Here is a 20,188-nt window from a genome sequence, read left to right as displayed (position 1 = left end):
ATTGGAAATCAATGAGGAAAAAAAAAAAAAAAAAGTATCTTCAAGTATGTTCTTGGGGCCAGATGGCATTGATTGAGGCCCTTATTCGAAGCACAGATTTCTAGTATCGCCCAAAAACAGTAATGACTTCCCATGTAGATGTACTAGTACTGAAGAATTAATGAAATGTTTTTTTAACTAGGTTCAGCTGTGCAGAGAGAAATGGTGGGTGGGAATGGGATGGCTGATGTTCTTAATGTTTAAATGTCTTTTTCTATTAAATTCGAGTGTTGGTTGTCCTGGCAATGGCAAAGCCTTAAAGAGGACTACTACTGTGTGTTGCGATAAGCTTTGTCTGGCCCTCTTTGTCTACTCTACTGCAACTAAAGTAATAAACATTACAGTGTGTGAGATGCTTGGATGATTCAATTATATGGATGTGATGTCCACCATCTTGCTTGAGGCTGTAGCCGTGGACCATACCAGAATTTTTCACAAGATTGAAGGCATAAATTCTTTTAAAAAATTTACCTGTTAAACATGGGAGCTTGAATTTAGCTGGCAATTCATTTTAGACGTTTATCACAAGATCAAAGACTATATTGTTAGATTATGATGGGATGAAAACTGTGGGCTATTGATATGGTTTGATTCTAAGCATTTCAAAGAAACATGCATCAGCATGATGAATTGTCGGCAAATCAAATCCGAATATGTCAAATTCTTTAAACCCTCCTAATAAATCCACCTTAATGAGTTGCATTAATTCTTTGATTTGTTGCCAACCCTGTATGAAAAAAAATCAAAGCCAGACAAACAATGACTCCACCTTCCTGTTAAAAACCTCAACCATGATGGACCCCCTCGGGCTTTGAGTCACCTCTGTTTGTGCCTATTGAGGAAAGTTGGTTTGCCCATTTAGTAAACCTTTATACTTATCTGGCATTGACATCCACCCAATTAATCTCAATCTGAGGCTTAATTTCAACACCACCACTTTTGGTAACCAGTCAAATTATACATGCATGAATGGAATGATTGTTTATTTTGAAAATTTTGTTTCAAACTTCAATGCAAGGATAAGTATCAACTACTAACTAGCTTGAATTTTTAACCTCCCTTTCCTTTCCTGGACCTACCATTTTGTGGGCCTTCTTGTTTACGTGTTCTACAGCTTAAATGCTCCCTTTATTCTTTTATTTACGTCTTAATCACATTTACATTTGCCTTTGCTATTTGAAATAAATAAAATTACACTTCTCTTTCTCAGGAATGCATCTTCTAGATGTGTTCTTACAACACAAGTTTTTCATTAAAAACATATCTTAAATTTATCACATGTCTTACAAAATAATCCCCTTTTACATTCTACCTGTTTATAAATGGGGGAAAAAAAAAAAAAAAAAAGAAGAAGACAGAAATGGGTGCGTGCGCATGCCCGATAAAATCTGGAATGAGCAGTGTTGAGGGTGATGCAGCACTGTAACTTGTACCAGAAGAAGAACAGTAAATAAAACTACCATAATATATATAAAAATAGTCCGGCAATGTCTTTACTTTATCTGACTCCTCCCATGTGGTGGTCACAGTGGGCCTGGCCCACCCCACACCCACTCTACTTTCCCACCTTTTCCTCTCTCTGTCTCTCTCCCTCTTTGCTTTTTTATTTTTACGATCTCTCTTCGGTTTCCGGGAAAGCATAATCACTTCTCATTCACACCATCTTCCAAACACTCCCTTATCTTACATCATCATCATCATCATCCTCGTCCTCGTCCTCTTCCTCTTCCCGACCCACTTACCTTATCCTACGCACCCCCTGCGCATTCTAGATCCTACTTTGCCCCACCTTCCCCTTTTTACAGTCTCTCTTCCACGTGGTTTTATAATAACCGTCCACGTCCTCACCCCTGGTTTTGTTTTTTAACGTATCTACTTAACTTTATCATTTCGACCTCTCTCTCTCTCTCTCTCTCTCTTTCTACGTTTCTAGGGTTCGGTTTTGGTTTATTTTCTTTCTTGTTGTTAACTCAGTTACTGAGTCACCAAACCAAGAAAATCGAATCAACCACCCTTAACCATGGGGTCGATCCCCGATCCTGGCGAGTTAACAGAGTTGACTCCGCCTAGCTTTGACGAGTTCCAGCGTCAAACCTCATTAATGACCAGCTGTACTCTCCTTTGGAAGGAGCTTTCTGATCACTTCACTTCTCTTGAACAAAACATCCTGAAAAAATCTGCTGCGCTTAAACACAAGATACAAACCCTAGACACTGAAACAAAAGCTTCCTTGGATGTTCTGAAGAAGCGAGAGGTCACCATCGACGGCAGCGTCGAGATCGCTTTAGAGAAGCTGGAAGAACGCACTGAGGCTGCCTTGAGTAACCTGAATTCTCCGTCGCAACAGAAGGAATTCAACAACCCCGACGGCGAAGTTGACGACGGCGACGCATTGTTGATGATATTGAAGAATTATTGTCTTAAAATGGAGGCAAGAGAGTTCTGGAAGTTTGTGACTACTAAAAAGAAAGAAATAGACGAGATGAGAAATGTATTACCGGTCGCACTAACTGAATGCGTTGATCCCGCGAAGTTTGCCATGGAAGCTATATCCGAGGTCTTTCCTGTGGACAAAAGGAAAGATAAGAGTAGCAATGATTTGGGATGGGCTTGCGTGTTGGTGTTGGAGAGTTTGATACCGGTGGTGGTTGACCCGGTGATAGGGAAGTCGAGGTTGTTGGTGACGCCGACTGTGAAGGCGAAAGCCAAAGAGATCGCTGAGACTTGGAAGGCGAGCCTGGAGGAGAGAGGTGGGATTGAGAACGTGAAGACGCCTGACGTGCACACCTTTTTGCAGCATCTCGTTACGTTTGGGATTGTTAAGAAGGAGGATGTCAACTTGTACCGGAAGCTTGTGGTTGGCTCCGCCTGGCGGAAGCAGATGCCGAAACTCGCCGTTTCGCTTGGTTTGGGTGATAAAATGCCTGGTATGTTGGTTTTATGCTATCTATTCTGCTTCTCTTACTTACTGAGTGGCTAGGTATTTACCCTTATCTATTTTTAAGTTTATTATTCTCTTCTATCCGCTTTTAGTTACTATGATTTCAGCTTATTTTTAAGAGTTACATGATTTAAAGAGGGCAATGTTGATTTTAATTTCCAGACTAGGCTGCACAATTAGTTGCTCCCTGCAACGCTAGTACGGAATATTGTTTTGGGATATAATTTAACTATATTTTTAGTTTCTTGTTACGGTGTTTTGAGACTGTTTGTTTTTTTTTTCAAATTGGAAGAAGAGGACGATACTGGTTATTTGTTTGTCTTGCTGGCTGCCTGTCCCTGGTTAGAATTTTGGCTCGTCAGTATGAAATTAGATCCTGTGGCTAGCATAACCTTGTTTGTGTTCTGCTTGTCTATTTTTATGCACATAACATGTGCATATATAATATTTCAATTCAGGAGTTCACGTCAATAACGTATTTATAGCTGTAGTTTGGATATTCCCACAATCCATGTTGGTTTATCATGTGTTTATTGATATAATCCGTTCAAATTTGGAGGTGCTGTGATTTATCTTCTAATGCTTTATTTGTTGCTGTCAATTAATATGCCCAGAGATGATTGAAGAATTAATCAGCAGGGGACAACAGCTTGATGCAGTGCATTTTACATACGAGGTTGGCCTCGTGGGCAGGTTCCCCCCAGTTCCTCTACTTAAAGCTTTTCTGAAGGATGCAAAGAAGGCGGCTGCATCTATTTTGGAGGATCCCAATAATGCTGGCCGAGCTGGGGTATGAGTTTTCTTTTTCCCTTTATTTAGTTCCTTTAACTGAGTTGTTATTCAATTTTATGGAGTTGGATGACCTTCTCTTGACTGGATATTGGATTCTAGGTCTTACTCCAGGTGATGCTCATGCTTAGCACTTAGTTTATTCTTTCACTTTGTGGTGGCTACTTGTGTAGGAATAGCTTCAAAGTTTACATGAAATGTTTTTTTTGAGACAATATAGAGGGTTTCTTTCACTTTGTGGTTCTACTCATGCAAGAATTTTCTAAGCTGCCATTTAGAATACTTGTTAATCCAAATATATGACCTAAACAAGGCATTCTATAGTACTTTTATTAAGATGTTGATGACAAGATAAACTACCAATTTTTTCACATATGTAGAACCTTTGATTAGTTGGAGAGTGGAGGCTATAGAAGTGGGTAACATTTAATACTTTCTCTAATGTGTAGTGGCGCCTCAAAAATGGGTGTCTATTTTTTCGACTAATTAACGTTGTTTTTATCCAATTCAGCACCTTGCTGCACGCAAAGAGCAGTCAGCTCTCCGGGCTGTCATCAAGTGCATTGAAGAGTACAAACTTGGAGCTGAGTTTCCTCCAGAAAATCTCAAGAAGCGTCTTGAGCAGCTGGAGAAGGCCAAGATCGAGAAGAAAAGGCCGGCTGCTGTCCCTGCCACTAAGCGTACACGGGCTAGCAATGGTGGTCCAATGCCTCCTGCCAAGGCTGGTCGTTTGACAAATGCATATGTATCATCTTTCCCTGCACCACCCACCTTTGTTAGGTCTCCTTCACACACTCAATACCCTGCTGGGGTTTCTCCATACGCATCACCACCTGCCGTGTATGGTAACAGGAGCCCACCAACAAATCCATATGCATACTCACCAGAAGCAGCCCCTCCTCTTGCTGGATCCTATCCAGGAGCTCCGATGAACTATCCTGCATACGGGGGCTATGGCGCCGGTTTGGCACCAGCTTATCAGCAGGCTTACTACCGATAGACATGACTACTCTTTGAAGATGGTAACCACTGATATGATGACCCAATCTCATTTGCTTTCTTAATGGTTTGTAATCCACTAACCGTTTTAATGTTAGCAATGGCTGTGTGTTAATTATAACTGTTATCCTACTTCTTGCTATGTCGCGGTGAGAAGTGTTTCTAATGTTGATCAAACTTTTTAGTACTAGGTGATTGTGGAAAAGTACATGATGGCATCATAACAATGTTAAGACTCAATCATCACCAATGTTGTAGATTAGTTGTAGAAAGACTATGCTGTTTTGTGTTGATCTGTCTTACTNGCTTTTAGTTACTATGATTTCAGCTTATTTTTAAGAGTTACATGATTTAAAGAGGGCAATGTTGATTTTAATTTCCAGACTAGGCTGCACAATTAGTTGCTCCCTGCAACGCTAGTACGGAATATTGTTTTGGGATATAATTTAACTATATTTTTAGTTTCTTGTTACGGTGTTTTGAGACTGTTTGTTTTTTTTTTCAAATTGGAAGAAGAGGACGATACTGGTTATTTGTTTGTCTTGCTGGCTGCCTGTCCCTGGTTAGAATTTTGGCTCGTCAGTATGAAATTAGATCCTGTGGCTAGCATAACCTTGTTTGTGTTCTGCTTGTCTATTTTTATGCACATAACATGTGCATATATAATATTTCAATTCAGGAGTTCACGTCAATAACGTATTTATAGCTGTAGTTTGGATATTCCCACAATCCATGTTGGTTTATCATGTGTTTATTGATATAATCCGTTCAAATTTGGAGGTGCTGTGATTTATCTTCTAATGCTTTATTTGTTGCTGTCAATTAATATGCCCAGAGATGATTGAAGAATTAATCAGCAGGGGACAACAGCTTGATGCAGTGCATTTTACATACGAGGTTGGCCTCGTGGGCAGGTTCCCCCCAGTTCCTCTACTTAAAGCTTTTCTGAAGGATGCAAAGAAGGCGGCTGCATCTATTTTGGAGGATCCCAATAATGCTGGCCGAGCTGGGGTATGAGTTTTCTTTTTCCCTTTATTTAGTTCCTTTAACTGAGTTGTTATTCAATTTTATGGAGTTGGATGACCTTCTCTTGACTGGATATTGGATTCTAGGTCTTACTCCAGGTGATGCTCATGCTTAGCACTTAGTTTATTCTTTCACTTTGTGGTGGCTACTTGTGTAGGAATAGCTTCAAAGTTTACATGAAATGTTTTTTTTGAGACAATATAGAGGGTTTCTTTCACTTTGTGGTTCTACTCATGCAAGAATTTTCTAAGCTGCCATTTAGAATACTTGTTAATCCAAATATATGACCTAAACAAGGCATTCTATAGTACTTTTATTAAGATGTTGATGACAAGATAAACTACCAATTTTTTCACATATGTAGAACCTTTGATTAGTTGGAGAGTGGAGGCTATAGAAGTGGGTAACATTTAATACTTTCTCTAATGTGTAGTGGCGCCTCAAAAATGGGTGTCTATTTTTTCGACTAATTAACGTTGTTTTTATCCAATTCAGCACCTTGCTGCACGCAAAGAGCAGTCAGCTCTCCGGGCTGTCATCAAGTGCATTGAAGAGTACAAACTTGGAGCTGAGTTTCCTCCAGAAAATCTCAAGAAGCGTCTTGAGCAGCTGGAGAAGGCCAAGATCGAGAAGAAAAGGCCGGCTGCTGTCCCTGCCACTAAGCGTACACGGGCTAGCAATGGTGGTCCAATGCCTCCTGCCAAGGCTGGTCGTTTGACAAATGCATATGTATCATCTTTCCCTGCACCACCCACCTTTGTTAGGTCTCCTTCACACACTCAATACCCTGCTGGGGTTTCTCCATACGCATCACCACCTGCCGTGTATGGTAACAGGAGCCCACCAACAAATCCATATGCATACTCACCAGAAGCAGCCCCTCCTCTTGCTGGATCCTATCCAGGAGCTCCGATGAACTATCCTGCATACGGGGGCTATGGCGCCGGTTTGGCACCAGCTTATCAGCAGGCTTACTACCGATAGACATGACTACTCTTTGAAGATGGTAACCACTGATATGATGACCCAATCTCATTTGCTTTCTTAATGGTTTGTAATCCACTAACCGTTTTAATGTTAGCAATGGCTGTGTGTTAATTATAACTGTTATCCTACTTCTTGCTATGTCGCGGTGAGAAGTGTTTCTAATGTTGATCAAACTTTTAGTACTAGGTGATTGTGGAAAAGTACATGATGGCATCATAACAATGTTAAGACTCAATCATCACCAATGTTGTAGATTAGTTGTAGAAAGACTATGCTGTTTTGTGTTGATCTGTCTTACTCTTTTTTTTTTCAAATTTTTGGGTTCGATTTGGAACAAATGCACATCCAACCAAGGCAGGCAATTTTGTTTAATCATGGTTGGATGGTATTTTGAGTCCAGTGGAGACCCTGACTTGATCAGTTGATTGTTAGGAACATGTGAGTCCAACTTTGCTTGATCACACAGCATTTAAGTGTCCAGCTCATTATACAGGCTGTTTGATTGATTGCTATTAAAATGGTGGAGACATGAAAAAAAAAATTCTTAATTTCCAGGGTCAGGTAGGGCCAAGATGACTGGTATATTATTTCATGTATATGTCGGCGAGACTAAACGCTTAAGAGATTAGAAATTTTTGTGATGATTAGTTAATTCCCCTTCCTGCTGATTACTTTTTTGGAATTTGAAAATCCCAACACTGTCGGAATGTCTTAAAACACCGAGTCTTCGTTTACCGTGGTCTTCCGTGATATGTGGCCGACACACTAGTACCGATTTAGAAAAATTCTCGTTATGCACGAAAGCACCCATATGCATTATCAATCTTATTCCACGTTATGCACTGATATTCTAAATTGAATCTTATTTTGGAAGAAGCTTTGGGGATATTATAAGATGTTTTCATATTGATATCCCTCAGCTATGGAGTGAAAACTGCTGGCCAATGGGCAAAATAGAATTTCTATAAAGAGAATGTCACCACACTTCCTCGACCAGCGCTTACCTAAACCGGTACTTGCACCGACCTGGAACACGCCACAACCCTAAACCGGCACTGCGATCAACCTTTAACAACGTCGCAGTACTAAATCAGCACTAGTAGAAGCAACATACCGACGTTATTAGTTCCTAACATAGGCAGAAACGTAAGCTTTAATGTCCAATCAAGAAATGCCAACGCTTAACATCCCCACCACGCAGTAAACGTTGGCATTTAATAATACTCGAAAATTAATGTATTAAAGTTGAGAGTTTGATTTCTTTTTTTACCAGTAATAAATTTCCTTAGTTAAATTTCGCTTTATTATAAAATAACGTAACAATCTGCATATGTTTTATAACACAAATTTTGCCAAAATTACTTTTTTCTTTACCAATTTTAAGTTAGAACACCTTAAATATAATATAACTTATATAAGTGTATATCTTATTATTATAATTGCTCTTTATAACGAGTGTTTGTGTCGTTTGAAACACTTGCTTGATTTGTACGTACACATCTTCATTCCTTATCATATTCCCGTTGTTCCCACACAAACACTCAATTGAACCAACCTTTATCAAGAAGCCAAGCACCAGAAATCTTTCAGTTTTCATCTTTTTCTTTTCATGGATCTTCACATTTACGTGCCATCTTTGTTATTGGCGTACTGCACGCACGAGGTTAATCACTAGTTGCCCACCAACCGTTTGTTGTTTTGTTGCTATGGAACTCGTAATGTCTATCGAATCCATTCATATAATATTATAGCTGTTATCATCATACCAACCCGGAAGTGAAAATGACAATTTTTTTATTGAGAAGAAGCTCTACTATCAAGTCACTTGTAACGAGTTTTCATTTCCTCACAAAGGTCTCTAGTTTCTGCTCAAGGGCTCCCAGAAATATTGATAAGGAAAATGAAAGCAAAACTACATCCACGCACTACTCTTCTAGGATTCATCTCTCACCATTATTCAGTGACAGGACACCTCATTCTGATGGTTATGATATTGAGCTTGTAGACGATGATACTTGGCAAGTTTCAGCAGGTTTAGCGCATGCGTGGCGTGGTTTGGATGACGACATGAAAGCAAAACCTTTTGTGAACGCAATGGATGATGATTCAACATCTTTTGAGGATGACACTGATTTTGATGAGATTGATAATTTGAGAATTCGGGGTGATCTTTTTTATAAACTTGATAAAGATTCCAAAGAATTCGAAGAATATAGTTTTGATTTCCATAGAAGGAAGTCTTCGAAGATAAGGAAAGATGAAAAAGAAAGCGAAAAGAAGGAAGCTTCAAAAGGAAAGAGTGATCTTAAAGAAAGAAAAACGAAGGTGGCTTCAGAAAGAGAGAATCATGTTGGAACTGAGAAAAGCAAAATGAAGATGAACCAACGTCAAGATTTTGCCTCCGGTGGTAAAGAATTATACAAGGGTGTGGTGAATGAACGTCTAAGTAACATGGAGAGTTGTTATGTGGATAAAAAGAAGGTTAGGACTCCGACTTTTAATCAGCTCACGGCTCCTTACCATGAACCATTCTGTCTGGATATTTACATATCGAAAGCCTCTGTTCGTGCCTGCATTGTTCATCGGGTTACTAGTAAAGTGGTTGCTGTAGCACATTCTATATCCAAGGATATGAAATTTGACCTGGGTTCAACTAGGAATGCAACTGCTTGTGCTGCAGTGGGAGGTATTTTAGCTCAAAGGGCTTTGGCGGATGACATTCATGATGTGGTTTACACGCCAAGAAAAGGAGAGAGGTTGGAGGGAAAGCTCCAGATTGTGCTTCAGGCTCTTCTTGATAATGGTGTTAATGTAAGGGTGAAGCTCAAGCAGAGAAAAGCCAAAAAGGTCGGCTATCCGTCTGCTTTTTAGAAGTATTTGCTACCTGTTTATCAATGTCTGTTGTGATTATAGAATGTGCTTCCCTTTGAAGAACATTATTCAAGGTCACTTAGCAGTAAGATCTACTTATTGTGATGCATGTGCTTCAAGCTACGCTGCGATGTAAGAGTGAAAGAAGGTGGAAATAGCCTAGACATTTCAAGCAACACAATGTTCACTATTGGGATTTGCTCCTTAGAGAAAGAACAATCTACTTCCTTGTGCTGTTGATATGAGTGCGATAGTGTTGAAGGCTGTCTATTAGATATCACTTCATTAATTGTATCCACAAGTTGTTATATATGAAGTAAAAACTTTAAATCATATCTGAAAATTATTTTTCATATCGCAAGTTTTGCCCAGCTTCTGTTAGTGCTATCGGATAAATCACCATTGCTACCCTTACACCCAATAATATTAGAATATGCTATCCTTTGAAATATAGAATTATATGTAAGGCAACTGGTGAGCATCAAGAAGTAGTCTTCCCCCGCCAGATAACAAATTAACAAAAATGGCAGACCAATTATATATCCAGTCAATTTTACAGAAATACAAGCAACTAAGTGGCCTAATAGGATAGGATAAAAAATCAAGATAATTAGAATGTCAAAACGATCTAAAGTCCTCACTGTCATGTGAATTATTTTATTAAAAATCACAACACAGGATGAACAAAATTAGAACTTCAGATTCAGCATCTAACCCATTACAACATTCAATCATTAGCAGTTGCAAGTTGCAGAGACAGCAGCTCATCCTCAGGAATGGTTTTAATAGTACAATCTGATCGGGGATAAGAGGCACATAACAGTGCATAGCCACGCTCCACCACATCGTCACTGAGCATACCATCACTCTGATCAACGGAGCCACTGATAAGTTTAGCAGGGCAAGTCATGCACACTCCGAGCTTGCAGTCATGAGGCACATCCAAACCAGAGTCCAACGCCTTGGATAGTATGGTCTCATCAGGCTCCACCTCTAGCTCTGTGGACGCACCCTCGTGCTCAATCACCACTTTGTAAGACCTCACAATGCTCGATTGTAATCTATATCTGTGTGAGCCTAAGCGGTTTCTGGGGCTAAAGAGAGAGAAATGGAGCTTGGTGCTGGTGGGGTGCTTTTGTTTTGTTAGAATGAAGGAAGAAGATGGAGATAAATGAAGGGTTGCCATGATTTTGTTTGCCTAGAGAGAGACCAGAAGGGAGCGCTTCTCCACTGTTTTGGAAAAGATAAGGTTAGGTTATGTTTAGTTGTTTACTTCTCTAATCTTGTTGGCTCAACTTCAGCAGCTCGATATATCATATGTATTATTGCTCATTTTTACTTTTTTTCTTTTTAATATAAAAATGAAATTGAATTTGCTCGAAAATTGAAAAGATTGAAGATATCTTTAGATAATAACTTCTTTTTTTTCTTGTTGAAACTACTTTCAATATTTTTTATTACATTTTTAGATATTAAGAACTTTTTTCCCATATAGTTACCAAATTTTTTGAAAAAAATTGAAATATAAAGCTTCTTGTTTTATAAAAAAAATATTCTGGTAAGAATTCTTAATGCATCCAAGATGTTAATAATGGTAACAAGGGGCTCCCGTTATACCTACAAGTATATATTATCTGCAAATATTAATTAATTTATGAAATATATTTATTTTTGTGAGCATTTTAGTTTCTTTTATTATCATTCTGTTTCATGCTCGAAATTTGCCGTTATTACTTTGGCATAAGATTGGTCATTGTACATTTGCGGTTAAATTGACACCCAATCCAGGTCAGGTTCAATTGAATCCATTCATTTTCTTCTTCTTCTTCCTATGTGACGGTAGTATAAATCCCCGTTCAGTATACAGCAGACGCCACGCCTTTACGAAGTTATTATCAAGGTTACTACTAGTTTTTTATTGTATATATTCAACTTTAAAAAAAAAAAAAAAAAATATCTCTATAGTTTTATATTCATTAATAAAGAGATTTGATTTTCCGAAGAGGTTTTATAAGGGTCAAAGACAATAATTTTTATAAATTATGTTTGGCCGGTAAGAAAATTGAGTGAGACTGAAGGAAATAAGCCTTTTTTTTTTTTGGCGAAAAAAAATGAGTTTAGAGGCATGAGTGGTTTTATCAGATTAAACGATAAACTTATACTTCCTTGATACTTTTTTTCTTTAATTAATTGCAGTAATGGGAAAAATGGGAGTTGGGAATTGCGAAATTGCGAAAGATGTGACAGAAGTAAGTTGTTTAAATTGGCGCGTAATTAATTGTTAGCTATGTATACAGTGTGGAGTATGGAAAGGTTTGAATTGTAAGGAAAGGTTTGAATTGTAATGTACTTTTGTTTGCAGTTAATTGGCAAGACTCCTCTGGTGTATCTGAATCAGGTTGTGGATGGTTGTGTTGCCCGTATTGCTGCTAAACTAGAGATGATGGAACCTTGCTCCAGTGTCAAAGACAGGTTTTGTTAAATCCTATTGATTATTGCAATTTCCTCTAGTTTTGAAGAAATGATTTCACCATTCCTTGAGCTAGAATTTTCGGTTTTCAGTATAAATTATTGGGTTGTGGCCTTTAGTTTCAAAATCTTAAATCTTGTCACAAATGTGCAGGATTAGTTACAGTATGATTGCGGACGCAGAGGCCAAAGGTCTTATCACACCGGGGAAGGTTGGTAGCTTTTTTTTTATTTTTTTATTTATTTTTTTCAATTTTTCTTTTTACGTGTAGTGTAGTATAGAAACTTATGGCGGGTACGTTATTTGAGAAAGAGCAATGCTAGTTTTACAAAGATACGTATAAAGAGGACATACAAAGACAATCTCTACCCTTGATTTTCATGATTTCTCTCTCTCTCTTTCCGTTTTTTCTTTAATTTTTTCTTTTAGATGCTATCACTTTGTAGTCCTCTTTGTATGGGTCTTTGTAAAGATTGCATTTATCCTTTTGTAACAAGGAATTGGTGTGTAACCATTCTAATCGTTGTTTGATCTTTGTGCATACCCTTTTGGGGTTTTTTTAATGTATGATGGTTGTTGAAGAGTGTCCTCATTGAACCAACCAGTGGAAATACTGGGATAGGGTTGGCATTCATGGCGGCAGCCAAGCACTATAAGCTTATCATTACAATGCCTGCTTCAATCAGTATTGAAGGAAGAATTATTCTTCAAGCTTTTGGAGCTGAGATTGTTCTCACTGATCCTGCTAAAGGGATGAAGGGGCTGTTCAAAAGGCACAGGAGATTTTGGCTAAGACACGAAATGCTTACATACTGCAGCAGTTTGAAAATCCAGCCAACCCAAAGGTACTTTTCTCAAGTAATAATAAAGAAGATGTAGTTGGTAGTTCTAAAAGTTTTACTAATATATGTCAATAGTGTGGATCCATTATGAAACTACTGGACCAGAGATATGGAAAGGCTCAGGAGGGAAAGTCGATGCCTTTGTTTCTGGAATTGGTACTGGTGGCACAATAACAGGCACAGGGAAATTTCTTAAAGAACAGAACCACAAGATAAAGGTAAGATAATTGTTTAATTTCAAAAATCAATCCATATTGAAACAAATTTATGTTGTTTCAGAAAGTAACAAAAACTGTAATTTTGTCTCTTAAAAATACTAATGTTATTTGTGTCTACTACTGTAAATGTTTGCTCCTCTTGGACAGTCATTTGACATCTCATTGCTTTACTTTTGTATGTAGCTATATGGTGTGGAGCCACTTGAAAGTCCTGTTCTATCTGGTGGAAACCCTGGTGAGTTGTATCTCTAATGCCTACATTCCTTTAATGATCTCATCTCTTTGCATTTTCCGGTCCTCGTGGTCTGAATCATTTTAGGTAATATCTAATCGAGGCACACAAGTATTCATCATGTATAATCCAAGTATAAATAGTTTTTGGCATTGATGCATCATAAATAAAGGAGGGAGGAGTCCTTATATCTTGTTGAAATGAAGATAGTATTACAAATTTTTTTCATCTTTATAGACATGGATGATAGTATTACAAACTTTTGACATCTTACAGACATGGGTTCTTTTCAAGTTTCAAAACATTGTTCTGCAACATATACTATTTCTTGGCTGCAGCTACAGACCTGATCTTTGGTCGTGATGGCTGTGAACCAGATTATTTCTGAATGGCCAACACTTATATCACGTTACATAAAGAATCCTATCTTTTGTTTGTGCTTGTTTGAGTACCCTTTTTTTTCCCTTTTGTCTATGTGCGTGTTTATGGGTTAAGAAGAGGAGTATCAACCTTTCTTTCATTGAAAATAAATGTCCCCTTTATTTTGGCTGTTGGTTTTGAGAAGGGAAATATTTAATGGAAAAGTTTGTCTTCTACCTTGGTTCTCTTTACTTCTCTTACTATTGATGTAAAGTAATTTTTTATGGCACGGTCTGCTCATCTCACATAACCTCCCTGTAAATGCATAATAGTGGTAAGTATCACTTAAGCCTACTAAGCTTTAAAGTATGAGTTTAAGTTGACAAAATTTAAGTGGTAAGCTTTAAGTATGAGTTTAAGTTTAACATTTAAGCTGTAAGCTTTAAGTATAGCCCCATGCCACGAATTAAGAGTATTGGTTTTGAATTCTCTTCAAGGTGGTATTAGTATATTTGGAGTTAATTCTAATTTGTTTGAGCATTTAGCTATTTATTTAGTTTCTAACCCACGACAGCTGATATCCCTAATTCTATATTTATAACTACCTAGTTTTTAGATGTTTATTTTCATGTAAGGATTTGTGGTTATGGCTGAGACTAACTGGATGCGTATTATATATGAATGTCAAGGTCCGCATAAGATCCACGGAATAGGCGCTGGTTTTGTCCCAGGTGTCTTGCAAGTCAATGTGTGTGAAAGTTATTCAAGTAGCCGAATTCTTTTCAAGAAACACATGAAATTGTGTAATCTGAATCTTCAGCTCAATGCTCTGTAGAGTCCTTTAAAAGTATGTTTTGAGATGAGTTAACAGGGAAGATAATGTAGAAAGGTAAAAACTTCTTGTAATATGTATCCGTTGAAGTATGAATGGATGTTATCAGACGAAGTTATTAGTCCTACATTAACTGAACACGAAAGGCTTAAAGATTTTAACTGATATGGAAATTCAGAAAGAGAGAAATGTTGGGAATTCAACTTAGCATTCATGCATACCTATTTGTTTATTTATTGTCTGTGTACATGCATATATCTTATTGGATATAAGTTCGCTATCTTCTTCAGTGACTATTTCTAGAGATGTTACACTCGTGTTCTATGTAGTTTCACAGAACTCATTGCAATTTTTTATTTGTGTTGCTTCAAATATTCGCAACTGTTTTCAGGTTTTTAAACCGTCGTTTGTTAATTTGCGATATCAAGTAAAGAAGCAATTGAGACAGCAAAGCTTCTTGCATTGAAAGAAGGTTTACTTGTAAGCTGGGTTTAAAGCTGTTATTTGTAGCAATATCGTGGAATATTCACTAGTTTCTTTCATTTCACTCTCACTGCAACAAATATAATGGGAGTCTATTGCAGGTGGAATATCATCTGGTGCGGCTGCCGCTGCTGCAATTAAGATTGCAAAGAGACTGAGAGGCTGGAAATTATTATTGTAAGTTGAATCATTTCCCTTGCAGATTCTCATATTTATGTGGTTAAGAAAATGAAAGCTGCTTCCGTGCACATTTGGTGTAATCTTTGATAATTACCTCTGATGGTACCACCTCTCTGTCACAAGTACTTCCTGTAGGTCTTGTGTTCGAGAGGTAGGAAGGCGAAGAAACTCAGTGCAGGATGGAGAATCCATGAGTGGAGCGTTGCGGACAGAGGCGCGAGAGGGACCCAACCTCTCTCCTCAGCTTAATGGAGTTGCGATTTACTGATGCAGGTAATATTTCCTAGCTTTGAGGAGGTATCTGTCTTCTGTGCTATTGAATCGGCGAGAAAGAGGCAGAAAGATGGTATTCGAGCCCGGATTTGCTATTGTCGCCAATTGGTGTATTATAGAGAAGAAGAACATGATTTTAAGAATAACAGTGTTTGTTGGTGGTTTTAATTTAGCATTTTGGTCTCCTATTGGTTCTCTTCTCAAACAACATCAGTTATTTTAAGCGTAAACCTAATTCAATAAATCCTAATTCTATTTTCAAATAATAATGACAGAGTTGCTATTAAAGAATTTAATCAAGATCACGTAAGCACATTGAAAATGGAATTTATTTTATAGAGTAAAACATATGGTTGAAATACAATCCCAAACCTTATATTGTGCATTTGTGACAATGTAGAATTGTATTATCATATTGGAGGTTGTTGTTTCCTGAAGTAGAACCTAGAGTGTTTAGACAACTTCTTCTGCCAAAAAGCTTCAACTTAGGCCTAAAAAACATTGAACTAGGAATGTGATGATCTGAATGCATCACTTTCTTCATTATCTTTTCTTAATTGCAGGAGACATGGCCAGCAGAGGTGAAACTGATTGCACAAGAACCTAAATGAGCAAGTGTTGCAAATTTGTAGGGATCTATGAGAACTGAACTAAATCAAATTTACTCCAAAATTACTGAACTGGAGATGGAAGCAAGTGAACACCATTGGTCATTAATGCTATTCAGCCGCTTGACCCTTCAAGAGGTGCTACCGGATGATTGGTGGTGTTGCTGTTGGAGAACAATCAAAGTCCATTCCTGTTGTCCAGCGAAATAAAGCGGGATAGATGAGTGATTTTAGGCTTACGAGGCTTGGAAAAGAGAAGAAAGAACAGCCGAGTTTGAAGCATAAGAAATTAGGATTCGAAAGTCTGAGAATGAGTGAAGAATGAGTGAACGGGAACTCAACGATTAAATATATGTTGTATTTTCTATTCTGGAAATGATTTTTTAGAGCTTGCTAGATGAGATTTTCTTGAATAATTGTGTTGATCGTCTCAGAATGAGAGGGCATTTGTTTGTCAATTTGCAGATTTATTTAAGAAAAAGTGTTGAACAACTCAAGCACACATATGGATGCCGCCTCATTACAGGTTCTTCCCATTATCACCTTGTTCTATGCTATATATGTTTATGAAATTTTGAGTCATAGATAACCCGGATTTTTCATTCAAGCCTCATATGTGTAACATCGGTAGCCAACACAAAGATTGCGGCTAAGAATTTCTGAAACTGTACACTACTGATCGCATAATTAATACAAATTATGGAAAATATGTTTTCATTTCAAACTCCAAATTGGACTTCTATCAGATTATCCAAAGAAATCCTGAACGCCTCTACCAGCAAAAACCCGATCAGACAATTCGCCAAAACGAAATTCACAGTGAGCAAAACGCACTCGACCCGCTATCACACCCAGCACGACACCTGTCGTTCCCATACTTCCAAACGCCGGCCACTCTATCTCCCTAATCTCCTCCGAAACCCCACTCAACAAATCTCCCTCTTCTCCTCCTTCTCTCCCTGCAAAACCTTCTTTATCTCCGATCCCAACTGCTCAACTCCGCACTGCTCACTCACTCCAGCACTACTCACCGTTTCAGATTCCGCGTCATACCGGCCTCTGATTTCTCCGTGCTTTCTTGCTTTCTTCGATGGCTTTAATACTACAGATCGGTTTTTTCTAATGCTGTGATGTTTGTGGGTTTTGGGTGAGGAAAGATATTGGGTGACTGACACGTGGAGGTTGCGGTCTGACTGAGGTTTTTGGGGTGATGGATGCCACCGGGAATTGCAGGAAATTGCCATGTTCTTTTGGGTATTTGAATGCGAATTGGGATAACGTCGGGAACGGCAGTGGTTTTAGGATGGAACTGTAGCTGATGTTTTCAATTTGCCTGGAGAGTAGATAGAGCAAAAGTTTGAGTGGGCTGGTCTGGGCCCAGTTTTGAGTAGGCCCACTATTAAGTTATATAAATGGGCCCGATTAAATGGGCTTTCGCGGCCCAATAGTAAGATCTAGCATGTAAAGTTTAAATATTAACTTAATATTATATGAGATTATGCTAGTGATCTTAACATCAAGATAATAAATATATTTTTTAAATCATTTTTCATGTTTATTATTTGAAAGAAATTGTAATTATTATTATTTCTCACCCCAAATTTGTTAATGACACTTTCCACCCCATAGACTTTAAAAATACCAATTTACTACCCAATTTATATTTCACGTTAGAGAGCAAACTTTGTCCAAGTTGTTGGCACTTTTGACGAGAGGAGGCCGATGAGTCTTTTGGTGGTAGAATCTTATATTTTGGTGGTTGAGATTGATCAAATTTGACTTGGGAGAGTGGCTGTGCAAACCCTAATTCTCGTTTGTGAATTGGTGAGGTCGCAAGAATAGGTTTAGGAGTTTTGGTGAGTGATATCAAGGAAAAAATGGTGGTGTGTGAGATACAACGATAAAATGGAATATAATTTTGATAGTAAAATAGTATTTTAATAGTATGGTGGTGAGAAAGTGTATTGAAATCATTGGTGTTGGAAAAAGTCTTTTACTGTTATAATATTGTTGAAATTTTATGTGTATACCAACAAAGATTATTAGGTGTAAGATCACAAAAAATATTCCAAGAGAGAATATGAGTAACAGTTTTTCCTGTCTAGAAATCATTGGGTGCGTTTGGTTCAATATTTCTACCCATATCCGAATCTTATTTTTCAAATATTGTTTGGCACATTATTCCAAAACTATTCTATATTTTTTTAATTACTTTTAGACCCCTTAAGTTTATTAATTTCATTAAATACACCCAAAAAAAGTTTAAAAATTAACAAAAACACCCCCATCATCCCATACTTGCCAATTTTGGCAACCACCGTCGGTGGTAGCCGGAATCTGTACAACGGCCTACACCACAACCATAACTGGCCGGTAGTTCACCGATCTATGTCTTTCTGGCCAGATCCACACAGATCTGACCGAAAAAGGCCAATCTGGCCGTCGCTGCCAGCCAAAGATGAACTTCTTTGGCCTTTTCCGTCCGTCGACGGCAACATTTGGGTTAGATGTGGCCTTTTCCGTGGATCTGCCGAAAAGGCCATAGCGATGCGTTACGACACAGATTCGAGTGGTTTGTGTAGTAACAAAATTTTCTGACCAGATTCCGGTGATGGTGGTCGGAATCTAGCACTACGGGTGGTAGGGGTGTTTTTATCATTTTATATATTAGGGTGTTTAATTAAATTAGCAAACCTAGGGGCTTTTTCATACATTTTTAAATTTTATCTCGTAATACTCTCCTATCCAACTACCCAATATTATTCCTAAAATTCTATCCAAAATAATAAACCAAACGTACCCATTATTATTATTTATATCAGTTGTTACCTGCGTATGAATCCATTTTGATTAGAGATGTTAAAATTAATTTATTAGAGAGTCACCAAAGTCAGGGGTTATGATTAGACGCTGGAGTACAAACTTTAGCAGTGATTTCTGGAAGTAAATTAAGAATAAACTACAATGACAAGACTTTAATATTCAATTTCATGTCATGAACTTCCAAATCCAAATCCCTTAAATCACGGTTAATGTCAAATAGACTAAGGGATGAATGAAGACAATTGAGAAATAGATTTAAAAAAGAACGTGCAATGCGCATTTGTCTCTTTACAACAAGACTTAAAATGTAGTATTTTAAAGGCTGAACTACTTACACATACCCAAAGTTTTCTATAATAACAAATTGATACCTAAAAAATTTTAAAACAATAAATAGGTACCTTCCGTCACGTGCTATTAGTGATTTCTATTTGATAATAGTAAAAATACTAGAATACCCTTAAAAGTTTGATATTTTAGTTTTTTTATAAATTTAAAAATTTCTAAAAAAACCCTATAGATTTGTTAATTTAACTAAACATCCCAATATATAAATTTTTTATAAAATGACAAAAACACCCCCACCACCCACAGTGTCAGATTCCGGCCACCATCGCATGAATCTGTCGAAAAATTGCATTACGACACAGACCCGTCGAATTTGTGTCGTAACGTGTCGATCTACGGATCTAGTCGGAAAAGGCCACAAAACTCTCGACGACCAGATCGGTGGCGGATCTAGTCGAAAAAGTTCAGATCTACGGCTAGATCTGGCCGTTGAGGCTGCAAAACTCTCGACAGCCAGATCTGGACGTAGTCTGGCCTTTGTCGGCCAGATCCGTGGCAAATCTGGCCAAAAAAAAGCCAGATCGACGCGTTACGACACAGATCCGACGGGTCTGTGTCATAACGTAATTTTTCGACCAGATTCTGGCGGTGGTGGGTGGAATCTGGCACTGCAGGTGGTGGGAGTGTTTTTGTTATTTTATAAAATTTTTATATGTTGGGGTGTTTAGTTAAATTAGCAAATTTAGAAAAAAAAAAAACAAAAATCACTAACAACACATGACGGAAGATACTTATTTATAGTTTTAAAACTTTTTGGGTATTACTTTGCCGATATGACAAACTTTGGATATGTGTAAGTCCTATTTTAAATCAACAAGTCAAAAACTAGGCATTCCCGAGGCATAAACAAACCCATCAAACAGGAAC

At 37.8% G+C, this 20,188-nt stretch overlaps 4 protein-coding genes and 1 pseudogene across 4 annotated transcripts; 4 read left to right on the top strand and 1 right to left on the bottom strand.

Annotated features, from left to right (window-relative positions):
* The first annotated feature begins 1,900 nt into the window (after positions 1 to 1,900).
* On the top strand, positions 1,901 to 5,040 carry LOC116119698 (FRIGIDA-like protein 4a). The gene is made up of 3 exons (XM_031405651.1): positions 1,901 to 2,966; positions 3,595 to 3,770; positions 4,281 to 5,040. Exons 1-3 carry the CDS (start codon positions 2,060 to 2,062, stop codon positions 4,767 to 4,769), a joined length of 1,572 nt encoding a protein of 523 aa, XP_031261511.1. The 5' UTR covers positions 1,901 to 2,059; the 3' UTR covers positions 4,770 to 5,040.
* Positions 5,041 to 5,126: 86 nt separating this feature from the next.
* LOC116119699 (FRIGIDA-like protein 4a) lies at positions 5,127 to 7,071 on the top strand. Its single transcript, XM_031405652.1, has 2 exons — positions 5,127 to 5,779; positions 6,290 to 7,071. Exons 1-2 carry the CDS (start codon positions 5,606 to 5,608, stop codon positions 6,776 to 6,778), a joined length of 663 nt encoding a protein of 220 aa, XP_031261512.1. The 5' UTR covers positions 5,127 to 5,605; the 3' UTR covers positions 6,779 to 7,071.
* A 1,149-nt stretch (positions 7,072 to 8,220) lies between these two features.
* On the top strand, positions 8,221 to 9,963 carry LOC116119695. The gene has a single exon (XM_031405648.1). The coding sequence runs from the start codon at positions 8,564 to 8,566 to the stop codon at positions 9,650 to 9,652; it is 1,089 nt and encodes a 362-aa protein (XP_031261508.1). The 5' UTR covers positions 8,221 to 8,563; the 3' UTR covers positions 9,653 to 9,963.
* A 203-nt stretch (positions 9,964 to 10,166) lies between these two features.
* On the bottom strand, positions 10,167 to 10,913 carry LOC116119687 (ferredoxin C 1, chloroplastic). Its single transcript, XM_031405636.1, has one exon. It carries the CDS (start codon positions 10,836 to 10,838, stop codon positions 10,380 to 10,382), a length of 459 nt encoding a protein of 152 aa, XP_031261496.1. The 5' UTR covers positions 10,839 to 10,913; the 3' UTR covers positions 10,167 to 10,379.
* A 515-nt stretch (positions 10,914 to 11,428) lies between these two features.
* LOC116119677 lies at positions 11,429 to 14,609 on the top strand (annotated as a pseudogene).
* The last annotated feature ends 5,579 nt before the right edge of the window (positions 14,610 to 20,188 follow it).

The sequence above is a fragment of the Pistacia vera genome, unplaced genomic scaffold (genome assembly GCF_008641045.1).
Source record: "Pistacia vera cultivar Batoury unplaced genomic scaffold, PisVer_v2 Contig899, whole genome shotgun sequence".
Lineage (NCBI taxonomy): Eukaryota > Viridiplantae > Streptophyta > Magnoliopsida > Sapindales > Anacardiaceae > Pistacia > Pistacia vera.
This window is presented reverse-complemented; position numbering and strand designations above follow the sequence as displayed.